General features: G+C 49.8%; 3 protein-coding genes across 8 annotated transcripts in view; 1 reads left to right on the top strand and 2 right to left on the bottom strand.

Moving 5' to 3' along the window:
- AREL1 (apoptosis resistant E3 ubiquitin protein ligase 1) overlaps positions 1 to 342 on the bottom strand; it is a 42,708-nt gene extending 42,366 nt beyond the window's left edge. For all 4 annotated transcript variants that reach the window (XM_032965172.2, XM_032965173.2, XM_076071543.1 and 1 more), the window contains exon 1: positions 91 to 342. Coding sequence is in view for 1 of the 4 variants with exons in the window: in XM_032965171.2 (XP_032821062.2) it covers positions 91 to 107 (17 nt within the window). In the remaining 3 variants the exon portion in view is untranslated. The remainder of the gene's footprint in view (positions 1 to 90) is intronic.
- A 529-nt stretch (positions 343 to 871) lies between these two features.
- FCF1 (FCF1 rRNA-processing protein) lies at positions 872 to 8,237 on the top strand. 2 transcript variants are annotated; one of them, XM_032965169.2, is made up of 8 exons: positions 872 to 1,184; positions 2,006 to 2,073; positions 3,412 to 3,486; positions 3,626 to 3,774; positions 4,336 to 4,408; positions 5,044 to 5,131; positions 6,321 to 6,415; positions 7,692 to 8,237. In XM_032965169.2, the coding sequence occupies exons 1-8, from the start codon at positions 1,149 to 1,151 to the stop codon at positions 7,738 to 7,740; spliced, it is 633 nt and encodes a 210-aa protein (XP_032821060.1). In that variant the 5' UTR covers positions 872 to 1,148; the 3' UTR covers positions 7,741 to 8,237. The 2 variants fall into 2 exon arrangements, with proteins under 2 accessions (XP_032821060.1, XP_032821061.1); XM_032965170.2 differs by lacking the exon at positions 872 to 1,184 and adding an exon at positions 1,319 to 1,474.
- Positions 8,238 to 18,994, bottom strand: part of LOC116948471 (uncharacterized) — a 45,652-nt gene continuing 34,895 nt past the window's right edge. For both annotated transcript variants that reach the window (XM_076071540.1, XM_076071539.1), the window contains exon 18: positions 8,238 to 18,327. In XM_076071540.1, coding sequence (XP_075927655.1) covers positions 17,859 to 18,327 — 469 coding nt within the window. In that variant the 3' untranslated portion in view covers positions 8,238 to 17,858. The remainder of the gene's footprint in view (positions 18,328 to 18,994) is intronic.

The raw sequence follows: 18,994 nt of genomic DNA, 5'->3' as shown, positions 1-18,994 counted from the left end.
ATGCTGCCCAAGACCAGCGACCGCATTGCAGGTGCGTGCACGTGGATGCGTGTGGACGTCAACGCGTCGCTCGTGTCGCTTTGGGCTCACCTCCAATGCATTCGCATGCTACTACAGCCCCACCGCCTCGCCACTAGCCCGCTAGCTCACCATCCCACGGGGCGCAACGACCGAGCCACTGCTGCTACTGCACGCGCGTCCACAATGTGACGGCCGCAGCGGTCGCGAGGGCTGCGCGGTGCGTGCCACTCGATAGAGACTCGGGGACTCCGAGGAACTCCCCGCGGAGCCCCGGCGCTGCGCGGCCACTCCTCCCGTTGGTGGTGGTGGGGGGAGGTGGTGGTGGTGGGGGGAGGTAGTGGTGGGTGGAGGGGTGGTGGTGGAGGAGTGGTGGGGGGGGTGGGGCGCCACGGCGCACATGGGGTGCCTCTGATTGGTCAGTAGCGTCGCGCCCGGGAAACGGGCTCTCGCGTGATTGGTCATTGAGGGACACGCCCGCTCGGGTCGAAGGTCAATCGGTTGTTGACATCACGTGGCGGGGGGGGGCGGTCTCAATGAGGACTACTGTACAAATTTTTATTTAAAGCTTTCGTGACTGCAGTAATTCATATTCTTAGCTCTTTCGGTAAAGTCACGTTGAAGGTAAACAATAAAATAATAAAATATATATAAAACAATGAAAATCTTTTCACACCTGATGACGACCGTTTGTGTTATAGTCGAAATGTCGTGATAAATTTGTATTGTTTTATATATTTTTTTATTTTATTGTTTCCCTTCAACGTGACTTTACCGAAAGAGCTAAGATTATGGACTACTGTACAGTATGACGAACTGAACAGGAATTCCTCTTCCGGAAGATGTCTTCTGAGTTAGGAATACGACTAACTGAACGAGAATCCGTCGTCCGGAAGACAACTTCCGCGTTAGGAATTTGATCAACCGGACTACAATCAGCCTTCCGGAAGATAGCTTCTGAGTTAGGAATGCGACCAACTGAACGAGAATTCGTCTTTCGGAAGTTAACTTCTGAGTTGGGAATGCGATGAACTGAACTAGAATTGGTCTTCCGGAAGTAATCTATTGAGTTACGAATGAGACCAACTGAACAATAATTCCTCTTCCGGAAGCTATCTTCTGTGGTAGGAATGCCATCAACTGAACGAGAATTCGTCTTCCGTAAGGTAACTTCTGAGTTAGGATTGTCAACTAAACTGAACCAGAAATCAGTCTTCCGTAATCTATCTTCTAAGTTAGGAATGACACCAAACGAACACGGAATTTGTCTTTCCGGAAGACATCTTCCAGAATCGGTGGCGGTAAAATCCCGCGCCCCACGTGATCTGTGCTCCACCCCTTTCCGCTGTAAGCCGGAAGTGGAGTAGCCGGAAGTGGAGGGTTAAAGGTCGCGGCGGAGGCTCTCTGGGAAGGTGGAGGTGGTCGCACGTGGATCTCGCCGCCAGCAGGGAGAATGGTGACCCACTCCGCGCGGACCGCTTGCTCTATCCGCCGCTTGAATGAACGCCGCGTGACCGTTTTGTTTGGACGTACTTCACCACGCCGGTCATCAATACGGCAGGGCGGGGGGCCGCTTCAGATCTCGTTCGCCGCTGCTCGTCGCCGCGGCCTGGTTCACTGCGCGGCGCATTGAACCATTGCGGTGGCGCTCTACCCACTGCGGTGGCGCTCTTCCCACTGCGGTTGTGAATGATTGAGAGCACCGACTAGTCTGTGTCATTTAGCCTTGATCAATACACTGATGGATGAAGGGCCTCGCCAAGCTGTCATCTCGAAATATCCTGCTATTTTAATCGAGAAATTGCGGGAAGCAATAAGCGGCTTCCACCGAAATGTCGACTCGCCCCCATTTTTTAGCTCGTTTCGAGAGTAGAGGGGCGGGATGTACACGCCGACGCGGTGCGAGAGAGTTCAGGGTGACGATTATCATACCCCGCGTTTGGCGTAGCGTTGCTCACCCGCTGCTGTTGTCTGTCACCGTTCCCAGGGCAAGGCTAAGAAGACTAAGAAGTTCGCGACGATGAAGCGCATGATCAGCCTGCGGGACGAGCGCCTGTACGTGGTCAAGTAGACAAGCGCCTCTCGCTTGGCAGTAGCCTTGCTGCATTGGTTCGCCTTGCTGAACCTCTTCTCGATTAAAACTCTATTAGACGTGGCGAGATGTTATCTCCCTCGCCCTGCATTATGCAAGGAGGTCGTGGGTGCGATCCCGACCCTCACGCCTGCTGTATATTTGGAGTTTGCGTGTATCTCTGCCCGTGGTCGCGTGGATTTTTCTCGAGGCCCTCCGGGTTTTCCCTCCACATTTCAAATCAACGTGCATTTTAGAGTATTTGGCTGCAATACATTTCCACGTGATAAACCACTTTGGTGGCCAGATCGCTTCTGAAAAAGCTGCATAGCTCAGTGGGCCTTACCTGGTTTAAATTCTTTCGTTTTAAGATATCGGCAAAATACAGTAGATGCAAATAACCCATCACCAAAGTCATGTAATTTAGAGTAAAATGACCAGTTAACTGCACCGTGTAGTTTACATATTACTCATTAAATGACATTTAAATCGCATGTATTTTTTTTAAATGCCAATAAACACGATCATGCGTGTAACGCAGGAGGTCTATAACCTGCGGCTGGAACCGCATGCGGCGCTTGAACGACCGCTTCGTGACGTTGATTCAGAACCGCCGTCTCGTATTCACCACCACAGTGCATTGCAAAAATCGAAAAAACATGGCTGCTCTTGTTAGTTTTTAGTTGCCGAACCCTTGGTGTAACAAACCAATTGAGCTTAAACTCGGGCCAACAGTCCATGTAGGCTATAAGGGAAACCGCGATCCTTGTATGCACGCTTGTCAATAATAGTTTTTACCCTTTGGCGATAAAACAGGAGTTGTTAAGATGTTAAACCACCAAATGTAAACCTTTTGCAAGGAATCATGGCTGCATTAACCACATATACTTGTGGTGAACATGCAAACAAAAAACACATGCTCTGATGGCGTATGCATTGTCCACACCAGAGACAGCTTTCTTTAGAGCCTAGTCTCAAACAGTGTTAGTCCAGAGGACGCCAAAAGGCGAACAGCACAAAGACCATGCACTATGAGGGTATTGTCCTTGTCGCCTTTTGGCATCCTCTGGTCTAACACTGTTTAGACCAGAGGATAGCTGTCTCTGGTGTGGACCAATCAGTTTCAAAGACAATGCATCATATACTACCAGAGCATGTTTTTGTTTGCATATCCACCACAACTACCATGTGTGGTTAATGCAGTAACATGATTCCTTGCAACATGTATCTATTTTGTGTTTTATTGCCAGAAAGAGTAAAACCTATTATATTGTGATACTCGCAAGAGAGGTCCGATGACGTTTTTTGTCACTTTTCTGCAGGAAAGCTAAAGACCGGGTGAAGCCGAAGGAGATCAAAAAGAAGAAGGACCTGAACGCCATTAAGGAGGTGGACGCGTGAGTCGACCTTTATCCCCCGTTCACCCTGCGAGCCGTTGGACGCGAGGAGATGATTAAGTTGTATTTACCGTACTTGGGGCCGACCGTGGTATTGGAAATTGTCTCACACCATGTCCCTCCTGGGTCTGGACTGCAGGCCCCAGTACCCGTCGTGTCTGTTCTTCCAGTACAACACCCAGCTGGGTCCCCCTTACTATGTACTCGTCGACACCAACTTCATCAACTTCTCCATCAAAGCCAAGCTCGACGTCATGCAGTCCATGATGGACTGCCTCTACGCCAAGTGTACGACACCTTGTGTTTGCGTGTGGGTGTCTTGCGTGCGAGTTTGTGTGCACGTGGTTTGTGTGTTTAGTGGTTGTGGTGTAGTGGTTTTGGCACTGCGCGACAATTTCTGATGACCTGCGTTTTGATTCCGGTTTATATCAGTGGAAAGTGACATATGAATCAGTCCTGGACCTCCGCAGGTTGAGTGCGCGTGTGTGTGTGTAAATGCGCACAAGTGTCGTGTTTAGCATGCATGCTGTGTTATGAACCCGGCAGCCTAAGTTGGATTCCCGCTCAAGACCAACACCAGTAATGATTATCTGAACCGGTCCTGGGCCTCCCATAGGTTGACTTGGCTTCAAATGGGTACCTGGTGCAGTGTATAAACATCACCACTTGGGAGAAAAAGGCGGCCGGGGGCGTGGTGCTGGCCACCCACTCCCGAGTATGCCATGCCAACCCTCAAAGGTGCTCGCGAACAGCACTTGCCCTAACAGTATGATTTGGCTAATTGGGAGCTGTGTGTTCAGTGCTGGTGCATATGGTTTTACACGTGTGCATTTTGCTTGGACTTGGCAGGTGTTCCTTGCATCACCGACTGTGTCATGGCTGAGCTGGAGATGCTGGGACTCAAGTACAGAGTGGCGCTCAGGTGGGTCGAGCTCCCGACTCGCACACACCTCAATACACTCGCACGGTGCACTGGGGCCACATAGCGTTGAGGAACAAACCCAGCGACGTGAGTTTGGGTCCTGTGTGCGTGTGTGCATAGCTGTACATGTGCACGGTGCCTCTGCATGAGTGCACATGCATCAGTGTGTGGTCAGTCAATCAGAATATTTATACTAGAGGAATGCGATGAGCTACAAAGCTCTTTTTCATAGATGTCCAGTAGGGGTGGTTAAGAAACGTTACACCAGACAATACAAAAACGTGATAGTGCAAAGTATAGGAAAAGTAAACCAATCACTTCAAAATATACAAAGAAAACATCAATTTTCATCTTGCAAGATAAAGCCCAGAGGTATTCACTTATTTTTCAAAAGCGACCTGGCCACAAATAATGGTTCAACAAAGTGGCTTATCACCTGGGTCTGTTCCGTGACCTCCCGGCGGGCCTTCAACACTTCATGTAGCCTCAAAGTGCACCTAGCATGACACCAGTGCCATGGTGACATCACCGCCACTTAGTGGTGAACGGCAATTGTTGGTCCATACGTGTCCGCGGTGCGTGCTCATGTGCGTGTGCTTATGTGCGTGCACCATTCTGTATGTGCGTGTGTGCAGGATCGCTAAGGATCCTCGCTTCGAGCGGCTGCCCTGCTCACACAAGGGCACCTACGCAGACGACTGCCTCGTGCAGAGAGTCACACAGGTACACACGGGCATGCGTGCTTGTAGACATGCAAGGGGATACACAGAGTACACAGGGCATACATAGGGGTCACCTAGGTTTTTTTACAGGAGGATATAGGGGTCACAGGTGTATTTATTTTCACATATACGCAGGCGACATGGGTACATTGGGGATGCAGGTTAATTGGGAACACGCGGTTAAATAGGGTTATAGGTACGCAGAGATTTAAAAGGGTTCATAGGGGACATGAGAGTGCAAAGAGCATCATCAGAGGTATTTAGGGGTGCATAAGGGTCAGGAGTACATCCGTGCTGTCGACTGCCACCAGCCCCAGTTCAGTCCAGGCTAGATAACTTTCTCTGCTCTTCCAAATTAGTATCTCATCATCACGATCCATGGGCAGCTAGTTTGGAGGTGTCCACTGCACATTTCGTTATTTGTATACACTTTCCTCTGTCTTGTGTGAATATGCTCACGCAGTGCCACATCTTTCTGGCACCAATCTCTTATGTCGTTAAGCCATTCATTTTCTGTTAGGACTTGCTCTTTTGTCCGGTTCCTTCCATTTTTTCCAAACACACTTTTCATTTTCCTGTTGTCCACCTTACATATGTGGTCCAAATCGTGCCAGTTTTCTCCTCATCATTGCCTGCAATCAAGTCTTCTTCTTGGTGCAATATTTTCCTCACTGTGTATTTGAATTGATGCCAATTCATCACTAGTACAGCACATCGGTGTGTTGGAGAGCCAAGCCACAACATTTACAATCTGAGTACCCTAATCTGAGTACCCAGATTGTAAATGTGTTGTGGCTGTGCTCTCCAACACACCGGTGTGCTGTACTAGTGACGAATTGGCCACGTTCTGTTTACGTGACAACTCTTACTGGTTGGCTGTGTCGGGGGGTGGCGGGTTTTAACGACACATTTATATATTTACGCGATCCAACCCAAAAAAAAACCTCTATCCTTTCCCCGAAATGAACGTTCCATTTGCTGCACTGCCACCTTTTGGCCAGCTTGCAGCCCAGCAGGCGAGGGCGTTTCACAGATCTGCGCGATCCAGCGTGCCGCATTGTAGACGCTGGAGTTGTGATAGCGATGCGATGGTTGTGCAGATTCTTTGCTACACTGCGTGGTGGTGGTGCTGCTGCTGGATACGAATGTGTGAGGCGTTTGTGTCTGCACGTGTCTCTGTCTCTCTGCAGCACAAGTGCTACATCGTGGCAACAGTCGACCGTGAACTGAAGAGGCGAGTCCGCAAAATCCCTGGCGTCCCCATCATGTACGTCTCCAACCACCGGTGAGTGACAGCGCATGCAGTGTGCACACCACCACTACACGCACACACACACACAACCCCCCACTATACATGTACACACACACAACCCCCCACTAAACATGTACACACACACAACCCCCCACTATACATGTACACACACAACCCCCCACTATACATGTACACACACACAACCCCCCACTATACATGTACACACACACAACCCCCCACTATACATGCACACACACACAACCCCCCACTATACATGCACACACACACAACCCCCCACTATACATGTACACACACACACAACCCCCCACTATACATGTACACACACACAACCCCCCACTATACATGTACACACACACAACCCCCCACTATACATGTACACACACACAACCCCCCACTATACATGTACACACACACAACCCCCCACTATACATGTACACACACACAACCCCCCACTATACATGTACACACACACAACCCCCCACTATACATGCACACACACAACCCCCCACTATACATGTACACACACAACCCCCCACTATACATGTACACACACACAACCCCCCACTATACATGTACACACACACAACCCCCCACTATACATGCACACACACAACCCCCACTATACATGTACACACACACACACTATTCTACACCAATCACCATACACCCCCACTATTGAACACACCGCCGTGCACCCACCACACTTCTTCACACCATGCCATTTGTCACACTCACACACCATATGCATGCTTTACTACATTGTCCACAAACTGCTAGCCAACACTTATACACACACGCACATTTAGAAACATGCGTTTAGAGTATTTGGCTGCTGTACATTTCCACATCAGCCACTTTTAGAGCTATAATTTGTGGCCAGGTCATTTCTGAAAAAGAGCTATATAGCTCACCGAGCCTTACTTGGTAAAATAACAAAAAAGTTTTGTTTATTTGACACACGCGTGCGCACACCACTACACATGGACACTCACCGAAACGTTGTGCCGTTCTGACCTCTCAGCAGTGGCGACGCTGCCACACTGGTCACCACCCAGCTTATTGGGCTCTGTGCACACTCTGCAGGTCACGCGTAACCCCCCCCTTTAGGGTCACCGCACCTGTTCAGGGTGAGCGGAAGTGACATTCGAGACGTTGGGACGGAGAGCAAGTTGCTGTGTTGCCGTTGACTTTGCACACAGGAAGCTGCTGAATTGTTTGCACGTGCAAGCCTTGATCCTCATTATCCACTCCCTTTCACCCTCCCTGTCCCTCCCCCACCTCTGCCCAGGTACAACATCGAGCGCATGCCAGATGATTTCGGAGCACCCAGGTTCTGAGATGCTGTGCCCTTTCCGCTCTTTTCCCCTCACGTCGCGGATTCGGACCAATCTTACCCTGTCCTGGTGTCCCCTGAGTGTAACTGGATCGATCAAAAAAGGCCGTGCATAACCTGGCATAGGAATTGTGCTAAGAATGACGAAGGGTGATTGTTCAGTTGAAAGTATTTTATTGTTTAGGGTCGAGTAAATTGTCTTTCCTAGTGGTGGATCAACTGTTGTTTTTCCAGAAGATACTGAAACATGGATGCACAGCTTGAAAAATCCAGAGACATTTGTAAAGAGTAAAAACAGAAATTTAAACAGCCATTCTCACCAGACCTGGCTCCGCCTAGTGCCCTGCATTCTGCTCACCGTTCCATATTTGTCAAAACACCCGAATCGTATATAGCCTGCATCATCAAGAGGTTGTTTTTCATGTCCGAGAATATTAGGTTTCTTCATTATATAACTGTACATATAAATGCCTGTGGAATAAAACAAACTTAAGCCCACAATTTCCTTCCATGCTCTGACTTTATTGAACTTTAAAAAAATAAAAATGAACAAACTTAAATTAACACTTAAAATTGTACACAGCGTTAACTTAAAAAGTAACATACGGCTGTTTGACGAAATACGTCGCCAACCTGCGAAGACAACCAGCTGTGGTGCGGTTGGGGATGCACAAGGCAGAGTTTGAGACGTGAACAGTCGTGATCTGTGATGAGATCTCTCTGCTTTAAACACAAACCTCGAGTCTTGATGTGCCACTGACGGACAGGGGGGGGGGGGGAGGCACATGCATTGACATGGGGGGGGGTCCAAAAACCCCACAAGTATTTACACAAGTGCTTGGCTCATCACTTTCAACAGATGCCTGTTGCAGCGATGGTAATTCTCCTTCACAGAGATGTATTTGCAGTGACCAGCATTCACCAAGAGAGATCTGTTAAAGCAGTGTTCACATTTTCAGAGGGGGGCGGTACTTTTTGCCAATAAGGCATCATCAGTGTGAGGGCCGCCACCCAGGGGTGGAGCCAGGGGGGGTGACATTCTGCGTGTAAGTGTACGACACTCGGTCTGGCGAACTCCGTGCAACTGCATTGTCAGAGTGTGTCGCCAACCGATGGCGTCTAGTTCAACAGCCTGACTCTCTAATCATTCTTGAAATTAAAATTTGTTGAATGTCACCCCGGGGCTGAAAATCCTGGCTCCGCCCCTGCCGCCACATTTAAAACCACTGGGGATTTGACAGCACTAAAGCCCACCAGGGGCTTTGCAATGAAGAACGCTGAACTCGAACGCCATTTCGCTCCCCATGGAGCTTGCAAGCAGTACCTGCCGGGTTGAGACGCGGCCAAGGTTGGCGAGCTTGCTACACGGATCTCCTCGAAAGGGAATGTTGGTCGCTCCAGCGGCAGAACGCAATGGGATTGGTTCCGACCGATGCCCTTTTTGCAGTGCTTCAAGTGTTTACAATAAGCGCCAGAATAAAATAAATTAAGTTATCGGTCCCACGAACGCGCGCACAGCGTACAAAAATAAAAACTCAATCGAGGAACTCTGCGCCTTTACACATGGCCAAGATACTTCATTGATGGAAGCGGCAGGGGGAGGTTAGACAAAGGGCCACTCTTTTACAATTAAAATAATTCACTCCCAACTGTTATAATACTCATGTTAACAACAACGGTACGTTGCCTAGGAGGTGTGTTCGCAGCTTTTTAGTTTTTGTTTATAATCTTAAACGCGTCTATACACGGGTATCAAGCGGGAGAGAGAGAGAGATACGAGCCAGGGCACAGGTCAGTCTTTCAGCGAGCAGGTTTGCCAAACGTTGAATCCTTGCCGGCAAAACGAAACCTATCTCGTCCAAACGTCTCAAAAAGGTCGTAAAGGTCACAGTCATAAAGCACTTCAAAGCGACATACATTACAAGCGAGGCAAGCCACCCAACACGACTTGTGTATATACAGTACAGGCATAATTTAAAGCAGTTGTTGGTGTAATGGAGTGTTTCATAGGCAAGGCAGTCCCTTTAGCGTACACAGGTATATCATGTATTGCATTTACAGCTGAACCTTAAAACAGTCTGTGGTAACATTACGAGTTCGGCAAGCCATGAGGATTCTCTGCAAGCGGCTCATATTTTAAAGAAGGCCGCAACAACAGCGTTAATATAAAGGTGTGTGGGTCGGCCAGGTAAAGTGTCATAGGCTTGTAGTTTAAATCCGTTTCATAGCATCGCAAGCCAGACACGCCAGCCCACTTCACCGAGCCTGTTGAGTCGAGCCATGTGTGTTGAGAGAATAGGGTTTCCATTGCCCAGCGAGCTCAGCGTTGTCAAGACGTGTACTTTAATGCAGTTATATACAGGAGTGGCGTTGCGGGCTAGGCAAAGCCAGTCCATTTAAGTTATACATTTTTGTTGGCCTGTGCGTTTTCAAACATGGATTTCTCCAGTACAAAATTAAGTAATCAGACGAGTAATCAAGCAATCATATTTTGTTCCAATTAAACCACCACGTATGGAATTACACGATACAAGTGAGAAATGCATGTGCGTGTGTCTTGTGTGCGCGTGTGTCTCGTGTGTTCGTGGCGCGCTTCTGCTAATGGCCAACGTCAGCGACGATTATCCGAACCGGTCCTGGGCCTCTCCGAGGTCGACTCAGCCTTAAACAAGTACCTGGTGCGGTGTGTAAACATCGCCACTGGGAAGACAAAGGCGACCGGGCGTGGTGCTGCCCATCTTCCCCTTCACGTGCCGTGCCACCTTCGTAGGTGCTCACTAACAGCACTTTCCCCAGCAGTCTGTTAAAGTCTATACGGGGGGATCTTTGTCTTTCGTGTATGCGCGGAAGTACGCGGGCGTGTGTGTCTGTGTGCACGTGCGCATGTGGCTTGCCTGTGTGTGTGTGGCCACGTTGGAAGGTAAGGCAACGGACATTAGAATGGCTCAGAGCGGCGGCTGAATCGGGGCACAGTCGCGAATTGCAGCAGCAAACAACTACCCCCCCTCCCCTCCTCTCCTCACCGCACGCTAAACAAACCAGGGGGCAACGCTGTATCTCTTCTCTCTCTCGAGCGACGAAGGATCGTGTCATTCCGCCCTTCGCATCGCGGAGGGCGCAGTGCGACTGCACGTAACGTGACGTCGACCAAACCCGGTTGGCTACGCTCATGACACTCGCGCGCGCGTGCGCACGGATTATCCGCGCGTTGAGAGTCGATTATCCGAGATGTGCAAATTATATGGAAGTCATGCGCGGTTGCTCTGAGGCTCCCGGAGCAAACGACACAGTACGGACAGAACAAACAAGACAGACAAAACAATAGATTCTTGAATTGGATCGCCACCCGCCTTCTGCACGGTACAGTTTTGCCTCAACGTCCAGAGTTCAATTGTTCTTTCCCCCCCCCCCCCCTCTATTCGTCAAACAACGACCTTTCCCGTCCGTGCTCTCGCGATGTCATTCGCGAGAGCAGCAACAGTCGCCCCCCTCCCGCAGCTCATGCAGTCACGGCTGGGTCATCGCGTCGCTTCATCAGGGGAAAGGACCCGGAGGGGAAAGGGCCCGGAGAGGGAAAACCCCCACGGAACCGGGGCGTGCTTCTCACCGAGTCACTTCCCGCAAGGCCAACCTCGACCCGGCGCCAGAGGGCCATCGCCACCTTGCCGACGCTCCGACTAAAAAAGAAACGTGTCAAGGAGCAGCCTTCGTCAGCAACGTTCCGTGACACTCTGGTTCAAATGGAGGGCGGCCAATCCTGAACCACACACAAGCCAAATGCCACCTCGGGTGGTGGAGGGTCTTGACAACACAAATCTGGCTAGATCCTTATTCGCACCGAACATGGCCAACCGCGCTAATTGGATGTGCGGGGAGGGGGGGGGTCAGCAATTGCTACTCAGCGTAACCCAAAAATCAATCGTTAATAATAACACTGGCTGCGAAAACCTCCGTGGTTGGGTTTAAATTCGTCCTTCCACGTCTGCTGGTCTACGGTCACGTTAAAACCAAGTGGCTGGCTGACCTCGTGGTCAGTGTGCTCACCCAGCCGGCTAGCACGGGGTCAACAGCTCCAACTGCCGCCACAGCCATGTATGAGCCATGCGGCGTTACGAGTGGTGACCACAGCACACGGACACTCAGGTCGCGATGCCTCGGGTCGCGAGTTAAAAATCTCAATTGGGGAATGACTCGGCCAATCATCCCACCGGGGTTGATAAAGTCACACCACTTTGCAGATGGCAACGACTTGTGGACTTCCCACAGAGGACTGTTGCTGCCATGGGAATGCAGAATTTCCTCCACTGATTCTGGGTTTCCTAACGTTCGGTTAACTAAGGGTCCAAAATATAATGATGGGTCTCAATGGGCGTATTCCTGTTCTAGAGATTCAGAGGCTCTCTGCTGAAATAAGAGCTCGTCTCCTTTGTCAACCCTAAGCAGTGGTGAAAATTTCACATTCCCATGATGAGGACCAGTTTATCCAAAGCAAGACCAATGCTGACTTCACTCAAATCAGTACTCAATTTCCGACACCCGAGAGCAGGGCTTGGCAACCCGCGGCTCTGGAGCTGCATGCGGCTCTTTAAGCACTACTTCATGACGTTATTTATTAAGGGCCACCACCTCGTAATTCACGTGCACCGCAGCTCTTCAAATATATATATATTTTTTACCGAATTTGAAAAAAATGGCTATCCTTGTTATTTTGGTTGCTGACCTCTGCCCGAGTCGACTCCAGAACGGAATTTGAACTTTTGACCCTCCGGAATGCGAACCGAGCGCTCTTAACACGGCACCGGCCGAGTTAACGGGCGCTCGTTCATGAAAGCGAAGCGGAGTGGTGGAACGGCGTTGCCCTCTTTGGCCCGAGTGGTTGACGGACGCGTGCTTAGCGAGCAGCGGGCACTGGTCCACTTACCGACGTGCATATATATAAAAATCGACGTAATAAATTAACGTATACACATTATGTACACGAGGGAAGGTAAATAAATGCTGTAAATAAATATACACAATTGCAGGCTTCCATGGACGGAAAAGCAAATGAACATTCAACACCAACGAGTTTAAACTTCGACAACAGAAACTGTTAAACTCGCGCCACCACCAGCCCTTTACTCGCGAGAGGACATCAACCAGCACGGCCCCACCGATTTCACAAAACAAATCCCTGGCTTCACTCACCCCCTCCGCCACTGCATTGTCGAACTGGAGCGTTGAGAACCACTGCTCCACCGTCGCACGCTCTAACCCGACCGCCGCACCACCACGAATTGCATCGTCCCAAAAAATGTTGCTGTGAACGATTTCGCTCGAGCCGTTTTGCATCATCTCGCGTACACGGGGGCGAATGACCTTGCTCGTGCGAGAGTTTTTTTTTTTTACACGAATTCGCAGTTACCTTTAACTCACTGCGGTGAATTCATCAGCTAAGGTTTCCACATCTGGAGCATTCACTCATCCAAGCAGCTGTACTTGGGTGTTTCAAACTATTAAGCATCACCGCTTGTATGGCCATCGTGACCAGGTTGAACTTGTAAAAGGAACACGTGCAGGCCCAAGTTCTAACCTGGTAAGACCAGATTTTAGTAATTGGGTTAAATTTCGCTTTCATCTGGGTGGTCAACACCAAGCTCCACAATTTTATCCGAGCCGGAGCGTGTCCGTGACCACCATATGAAAAAAATTTACTCCGTGACTCTGACCTCTTAAATATTCACAACTTCTTAAAACCGGTTGCATTTGCACTAAACTTTTAATTAAAACAAAAACAAAACCGAAAAAGAGGCGGCAAAAACAATGTAAACGTTGCCTTAATAAAACCAAAACCACACTTGGCTGCAAATCTCGGGGCACCTGGCTGAGCTGGCTAAAGAGAAGATGAGAGCGAACGAGGGACGACGCGCTTTGGCTTCTACTGCATCGGCGCAGACTACGTCACGTCGGAGGAGACGACCACAAGTGGTCACTGTCGAGTGGGTTCTACCGCTGCGCAGGTTTTCGCGGTACCGTTCTCCGACGCGTTTTCTTGTACAATTCACTTCCTGAAGAAGCTGTCGGCGTGCAGAGGGGAAACGTCGGACGTCGTGCCGAGCAAGCGAACGTCTTTCTCAACCCGCTGGCGCATCGCGGCGCTGTACGTGGTAAGTTCGGCGATGACGATTGCTCCATGGCGACAATTCATATCTGGCGATTTTTTTTTACCCAAATCTACCACAACATGAGAACACGCGCCACGGGATTCGGCACAACGGTTGGCAGAATCGATGGCTATCGAGTTGTAATTTATGAAACATGGTTGCTTAGAAGTCGCCCGCGATGAAAGCGGATAATCAGGTATAGAGGAGTCAACGGTCTCAGCCTGGTCAATAATTGACGGAACAAATGACGGCACAAATTTGGTACGGCACTTGATTTGGCTAAATTATCAGCTCAGAAAATAATTCGTTTCACCGTCGGGCAGTGAACATTGCTCTCATGTGCCAGGCCGAGTGCAACACGTGCTGCTCCCTCCTGTGTGGACGACCAGCGGTCACATTAATAAAGGTTATGAGCAATGCCCTGGTCATTAATGTCACTCTCAGATGTAATCAGAATACTGTTATTTAGCATTTGTGATTTACTTCCATTTAGAAAAAAAATCCAAAGGTGATTCCAACTCAAATGAAAGTTGGGAAACGACCGTTTCGGCAACTTGGGTTAATGCGAGGAAAGCAGCAGAGAACACACAAATAGCGGCGCACAGCTTGGACAGTCCAGTCCCTTCACCTGATGAAGGCCACTTGTGTTGTGGCCCGAAACGTCGTGATTTTTTGTAATTTTTTTGTTATTTTATTTTTACCTACATGACTTTACTGAATAGAACCAAAGAGTATGGATCCTTGCAGTCACGAAATCAATCTTCAAATCTAGAATGTTAAATTAACTTAGCACAAGGTTTTAACTTGAAGAACTTGAATTTTTTTTATTATATAGGCAATAAAATGTTTCATTTAGAGCAAAAATGTGGGATTGTTATATTACTTATATACGCTTGAATAATATGTAATCAGGGATTGTTTACTTTTCAAAAGTCACCCTCCAAACACTCACCCTATAAACTCTTCCTCGTCCTTCCCAGCTGAATGGTTCTTAGCCATGCTTCGAATGACCCGAGGGCTCACTGGAAATTTCATCTCAGCTGAAGAACTGGTACCCAGATGAACATGAAAATTGGTTTCTTGCATTGATTTAGTTCCAGAGGCAAGCCCGGATATCCAGAGACACGACTCTAAGCCTCATCCCCAAAATAACTTGGCTCAGATATCCTTCAAATACAAGGCCTCTGCCACATGGAATGGACACTGCTTCTGCCCCACGTGAATCATCCGTGATCGAGTTTCATTTCACATTTGTACGCTACGGCCAATGCTACTCATTTCACCACAACCTCACCGTCGCTCCATCAACCTGCATCTCGTGTACATATGGCAGGACCATTCGTAGCATCTCACCGACTCCAGAATGCACCGCAACGGTAAATATGTATTTGCTCGACTCCTTCGAAACCTTCGTCATCAAAGTGCTTACGACAAGACAATTACAAAGATGACTCATTTTTTGTCCCGTCCGGATCATTCAACTCAAGCAGCTCTCTTCTTTCAATCAATAACAACAGCTGCTGCTGCTGAAACAGCTCCGATGGTGTAACTCCGGGGCTGGCCACTCACGGGGGCAATGTCGCGTGTTGTTATTGTGCACGGTCAACGTCAGCCCACCTTTTTTTTATTCGCTAGCAATCGGGGAATGATTGTCACGTCTTGTTTTCTAAAATATTTAAAACGTTAGTCGTGTGCATGCAGGTGCATGTGTTGTAAATTAAAATCCCATGTTGAGGGTAGGTAGATTCAGCCCCACGATTGCCATATCCTCCGTGGTGGAATAAAATAAGTTTTCGCTTTGTGAGACATCAATGGGCAGTTGTGCTGGAGAAACCGCTTCCGCCATGGGAAAGTGGAATTTACAAACCGCTGACCCAGAACTATCAATGGAGATGAGCCGCAAATAAAATGCGCTGGACAATCATAAAACACGAAACCCAATCGTTATCACCGCCTTGAAACAGACAAAGCATAGAGCAACGCCATAGCCGTGCACAATGACCACTCTTTAACGTTTTCTAAGAAAGTGTCAACGGCAAAATTTGGCGAGTTTTCGGGAGTTTGTGCTTGTACACCGATGCCAATGCAGACCCTGGTGAAATATACGTAATGCCATTTTGTCGCTTCAATGTGCGTCCATGTCGGTCGACGTGAACGTTTTCACGGGCAACCATATCGGCCGCCCAAAAAACCACGAGAGCGATTTTAACGTCGAATCGCAAATTCACTCAACTCACAGCCGCCTCACCGCGTGGCCGACCTAAATAAAGCATGCGCTCGTGGCTTTTATGAGTTTGCTTAGGGTTCTAAAATCAGGTAAGGCCCACTGAGCTATACAACTCTTTTTTTTAGAAGCGACCTGGCCACACATGACAGCTCAACTAAGTGGCTTATCGTGTGCAAATTTACAGCAGCCAACAACTCTAAACGTATGTTTATAAATGTGGAAGGGAAGAACCGGAGGGGCCCAGAGAAATATTCAGGCGACCATGAGGAGAGAAACATGCAAACGCCAAATATACAGGCATCAGAGTCGGGATCGAACCCACGACCTCCTGTATACCAGGCGAGGTAGTTAACATCTCCAAGCCACCGTGGCGCCCATTTGGAACATCAGCAATGCACTCTCATTCTGCACACTACCTACAACAGGGGGCTAAGGGTGCGGTTAAATTCACAGAACCGCGTTTCAGTTCATCCCAACTTTTGCTTCTCAGCCTTGCGATTAAAATGTCAACGAATTCCAGAAGAGTACAAACTTGCAGATTTGCTGCGACGAAAATTACCGACACGTAAATACGAGAGGGCGTTAGACGCACGGTCGCCACACTGCCGTGATGCGTGCAGATGTGAGGCCTACCTCTGGGATGCAGACGCACACGTCGCTGTCTGTGCACACGCGCGGTGCATGGGGTGACGCACTCAACGATGGGCTGCGAATCGCGATCCGAGTGGCCACAGAGAGGTTACGGTGTCCTGCAAACTGCCTGTAGGTGCTACTTATGCGTACTGTGTACATGCACACATGCCAGCCGACTTGCAACCCTGTGTGTGTCCGTGCGTGCAAATGGGCACGTGTCTACACGCGCACACTCATGCATGTGTGCGTGCGCCATCACGTTAAGTAGTGCCGAGCGATACAGGCAATCACAATGCCGGAACGTAAGGGACACTGCGATACGCACATGTACCGAAGGCCATCTTGGGTATCGCTTAGCAAGCAATATCTGAGAATTGCCAAGCACAAAGATACTGGGCAATTGTACACAAACGCATAACAAAAAAATTTGCGCAATATCAATCAAATTACTTTTCCTCAGCAATACCATGGGAATTAAATGATAATTCCCTGCTCAAGCGAGCGGTGCTCATTTTATCAATGTTGAAGTGATAGCAACGATAGTGGAACTGGGAGTTGAACTCTTGAACCATGCGATGAGTCGAGCGCTCTGCAGCGCCACTTGGCTGGTCGTTGTTCGGTTTCGCGGTCACGCCAACGGTGCTCTCCCGCCACCGCATCAGCGACGAGCGTCGTCAGTTCCGGTGTCGTGGGCATCGTCTCCGACACCCGCAGGTATCGCTCAGCGCTACCGCACGCCTATATACACATAGGCGCGTACTGGCGACCAACGCTCATCACATCTGCAGCGTAAATTAAGGTGAACGAAGTCCGTTTCTAAACCCAAACATTGGCATCAACCAATGTCGACCCCTCAACACTCCTCCTTACCCTTAATGCTGTGCAAATTGTCAAACCTTGCATCAGGTTTTCACTGCGTGCAAATGCTTTCTTCTGGTTGAATTAGTCGCTGGGATTGAAGCGCACTGCGCAAACCGCTACGCAGTAGCTCCTCACTCGCACACACATACACAGACACGCTCACAAGACACACTCAAGACCCACGCGTATGCACACGTGACCTTGGAAGTTAGCAGTTCTCGCGAGGCAAGCGGAGCTTACGGGCGCCAGGCCGCCGGGCTATCTGCTCAGCTTACTGCTGCGCTTGGGCCTCCCGTCCCTAACAGCGGCCGTCGCCGCCCTCTGCCCGACGATTCCTCCGCCGGCGACGAGCGGCTGACCGGCCGAGCCAAACCGCCCGGCGGTGCTGGCAGACGTGGCGGTAGCAGTGCTTCCTTTAGAGGACACGCTGGCCCGTGCGGAGGGTCTGCGAGCGGAACCGGATATGTTGGCGGAGGAGCCAGGCCGGGCCTGGGAGGCCGTGCCGGTACCTCGCTGCGTGGCGGTGGTTGTTGTTGCGGCGGCGGTTGGTGCTGCCGAGGACGTTGGAGCCCTGGCCGGGCGGGAGGAGGAGGAGGGAGGCGACGAGGAGGAGAGGGCGCCATGCGAGGGCGAGCGGGAGGGGCGGCCCGGCGCGAGGGAGTCGGAGTGTGGCTCCGCGTGGTGACGTGTGTCCAGCCTGGAGGGTGGCAGCTTGTAGCGGCGCAGCCTGTTTTGCGCGCACACAACCAAGGCAAAGATATAACCGATTCTTGGGGGGTAAGTACTGTTGGCGAGCACCTATTATTGTCGGCAAGGCATGCAAGGGTGCAGGTGGCCTTTAACGTGCTCATTAAAGGCCAAGTCAATCCAGGGGAGACTGACTCCACACTGCTTAAGGTGTCCGTCACCGACGTTGGCTGAAATCGGGAATCGTGTCTTTGGGATCGTAGTGCAGTGCACTAAGGACACATCCACACAATTCCCTATACCTCTGCTGTAGCAGACCGACAGAGACAGTAACTTCCGTGCAAGCCTGAAACCAGATTGGGGCTCTGCAAACTCCTTCTCAGTGTGCCTGGCAAAGCAATGTTGAATAATTCTAGCCAGGACATTTTCAGCACACAGTGGAAAGATATTCACGAGTATACAATATAATCGGTACAGTTACACTTCTTAAGAAAGGGGGACCAACTGGGCATCCTTACAACACTGCAGAACCTGTCCTGTGGTCTTGGAGGTTGGGATGTACGTATGTACGTTGAGCTTTTTTCACACCGTACTTAGTCAACTGTGCTAATCGGAGGTGTGGGATGATACCGTGTAGTGCAGGCTGCATACAATCGCCTTGGGAGGCGCATTACCCAGTCTCAGGCTCCAGGATCTTTCTCCGCACC

This window comes from Petromyzon marinus, chromosome 33 (assembly GCF_048934315.1).
Source record: "Petromyzon marinus isolate PM22_M1 ecotype Great Lakes invasive population chromosome 33, UKy_Petmar_22M1.pri1.0, whole genome shotgun sequence".
In the NCBI taxonomy this organism is placed as follows: Eukaryota; Metazoa; Chordata; class Hyperoartia; order Petromyzontiformes; family Petromyzontidae; genus Petromyzon; species Petromyzon marinus.
The sequence above is the reverse complement of the archived record's forward strand: the minus strand, read 5'-3'. Positions and strand labels throughout refer to the sequence as shown.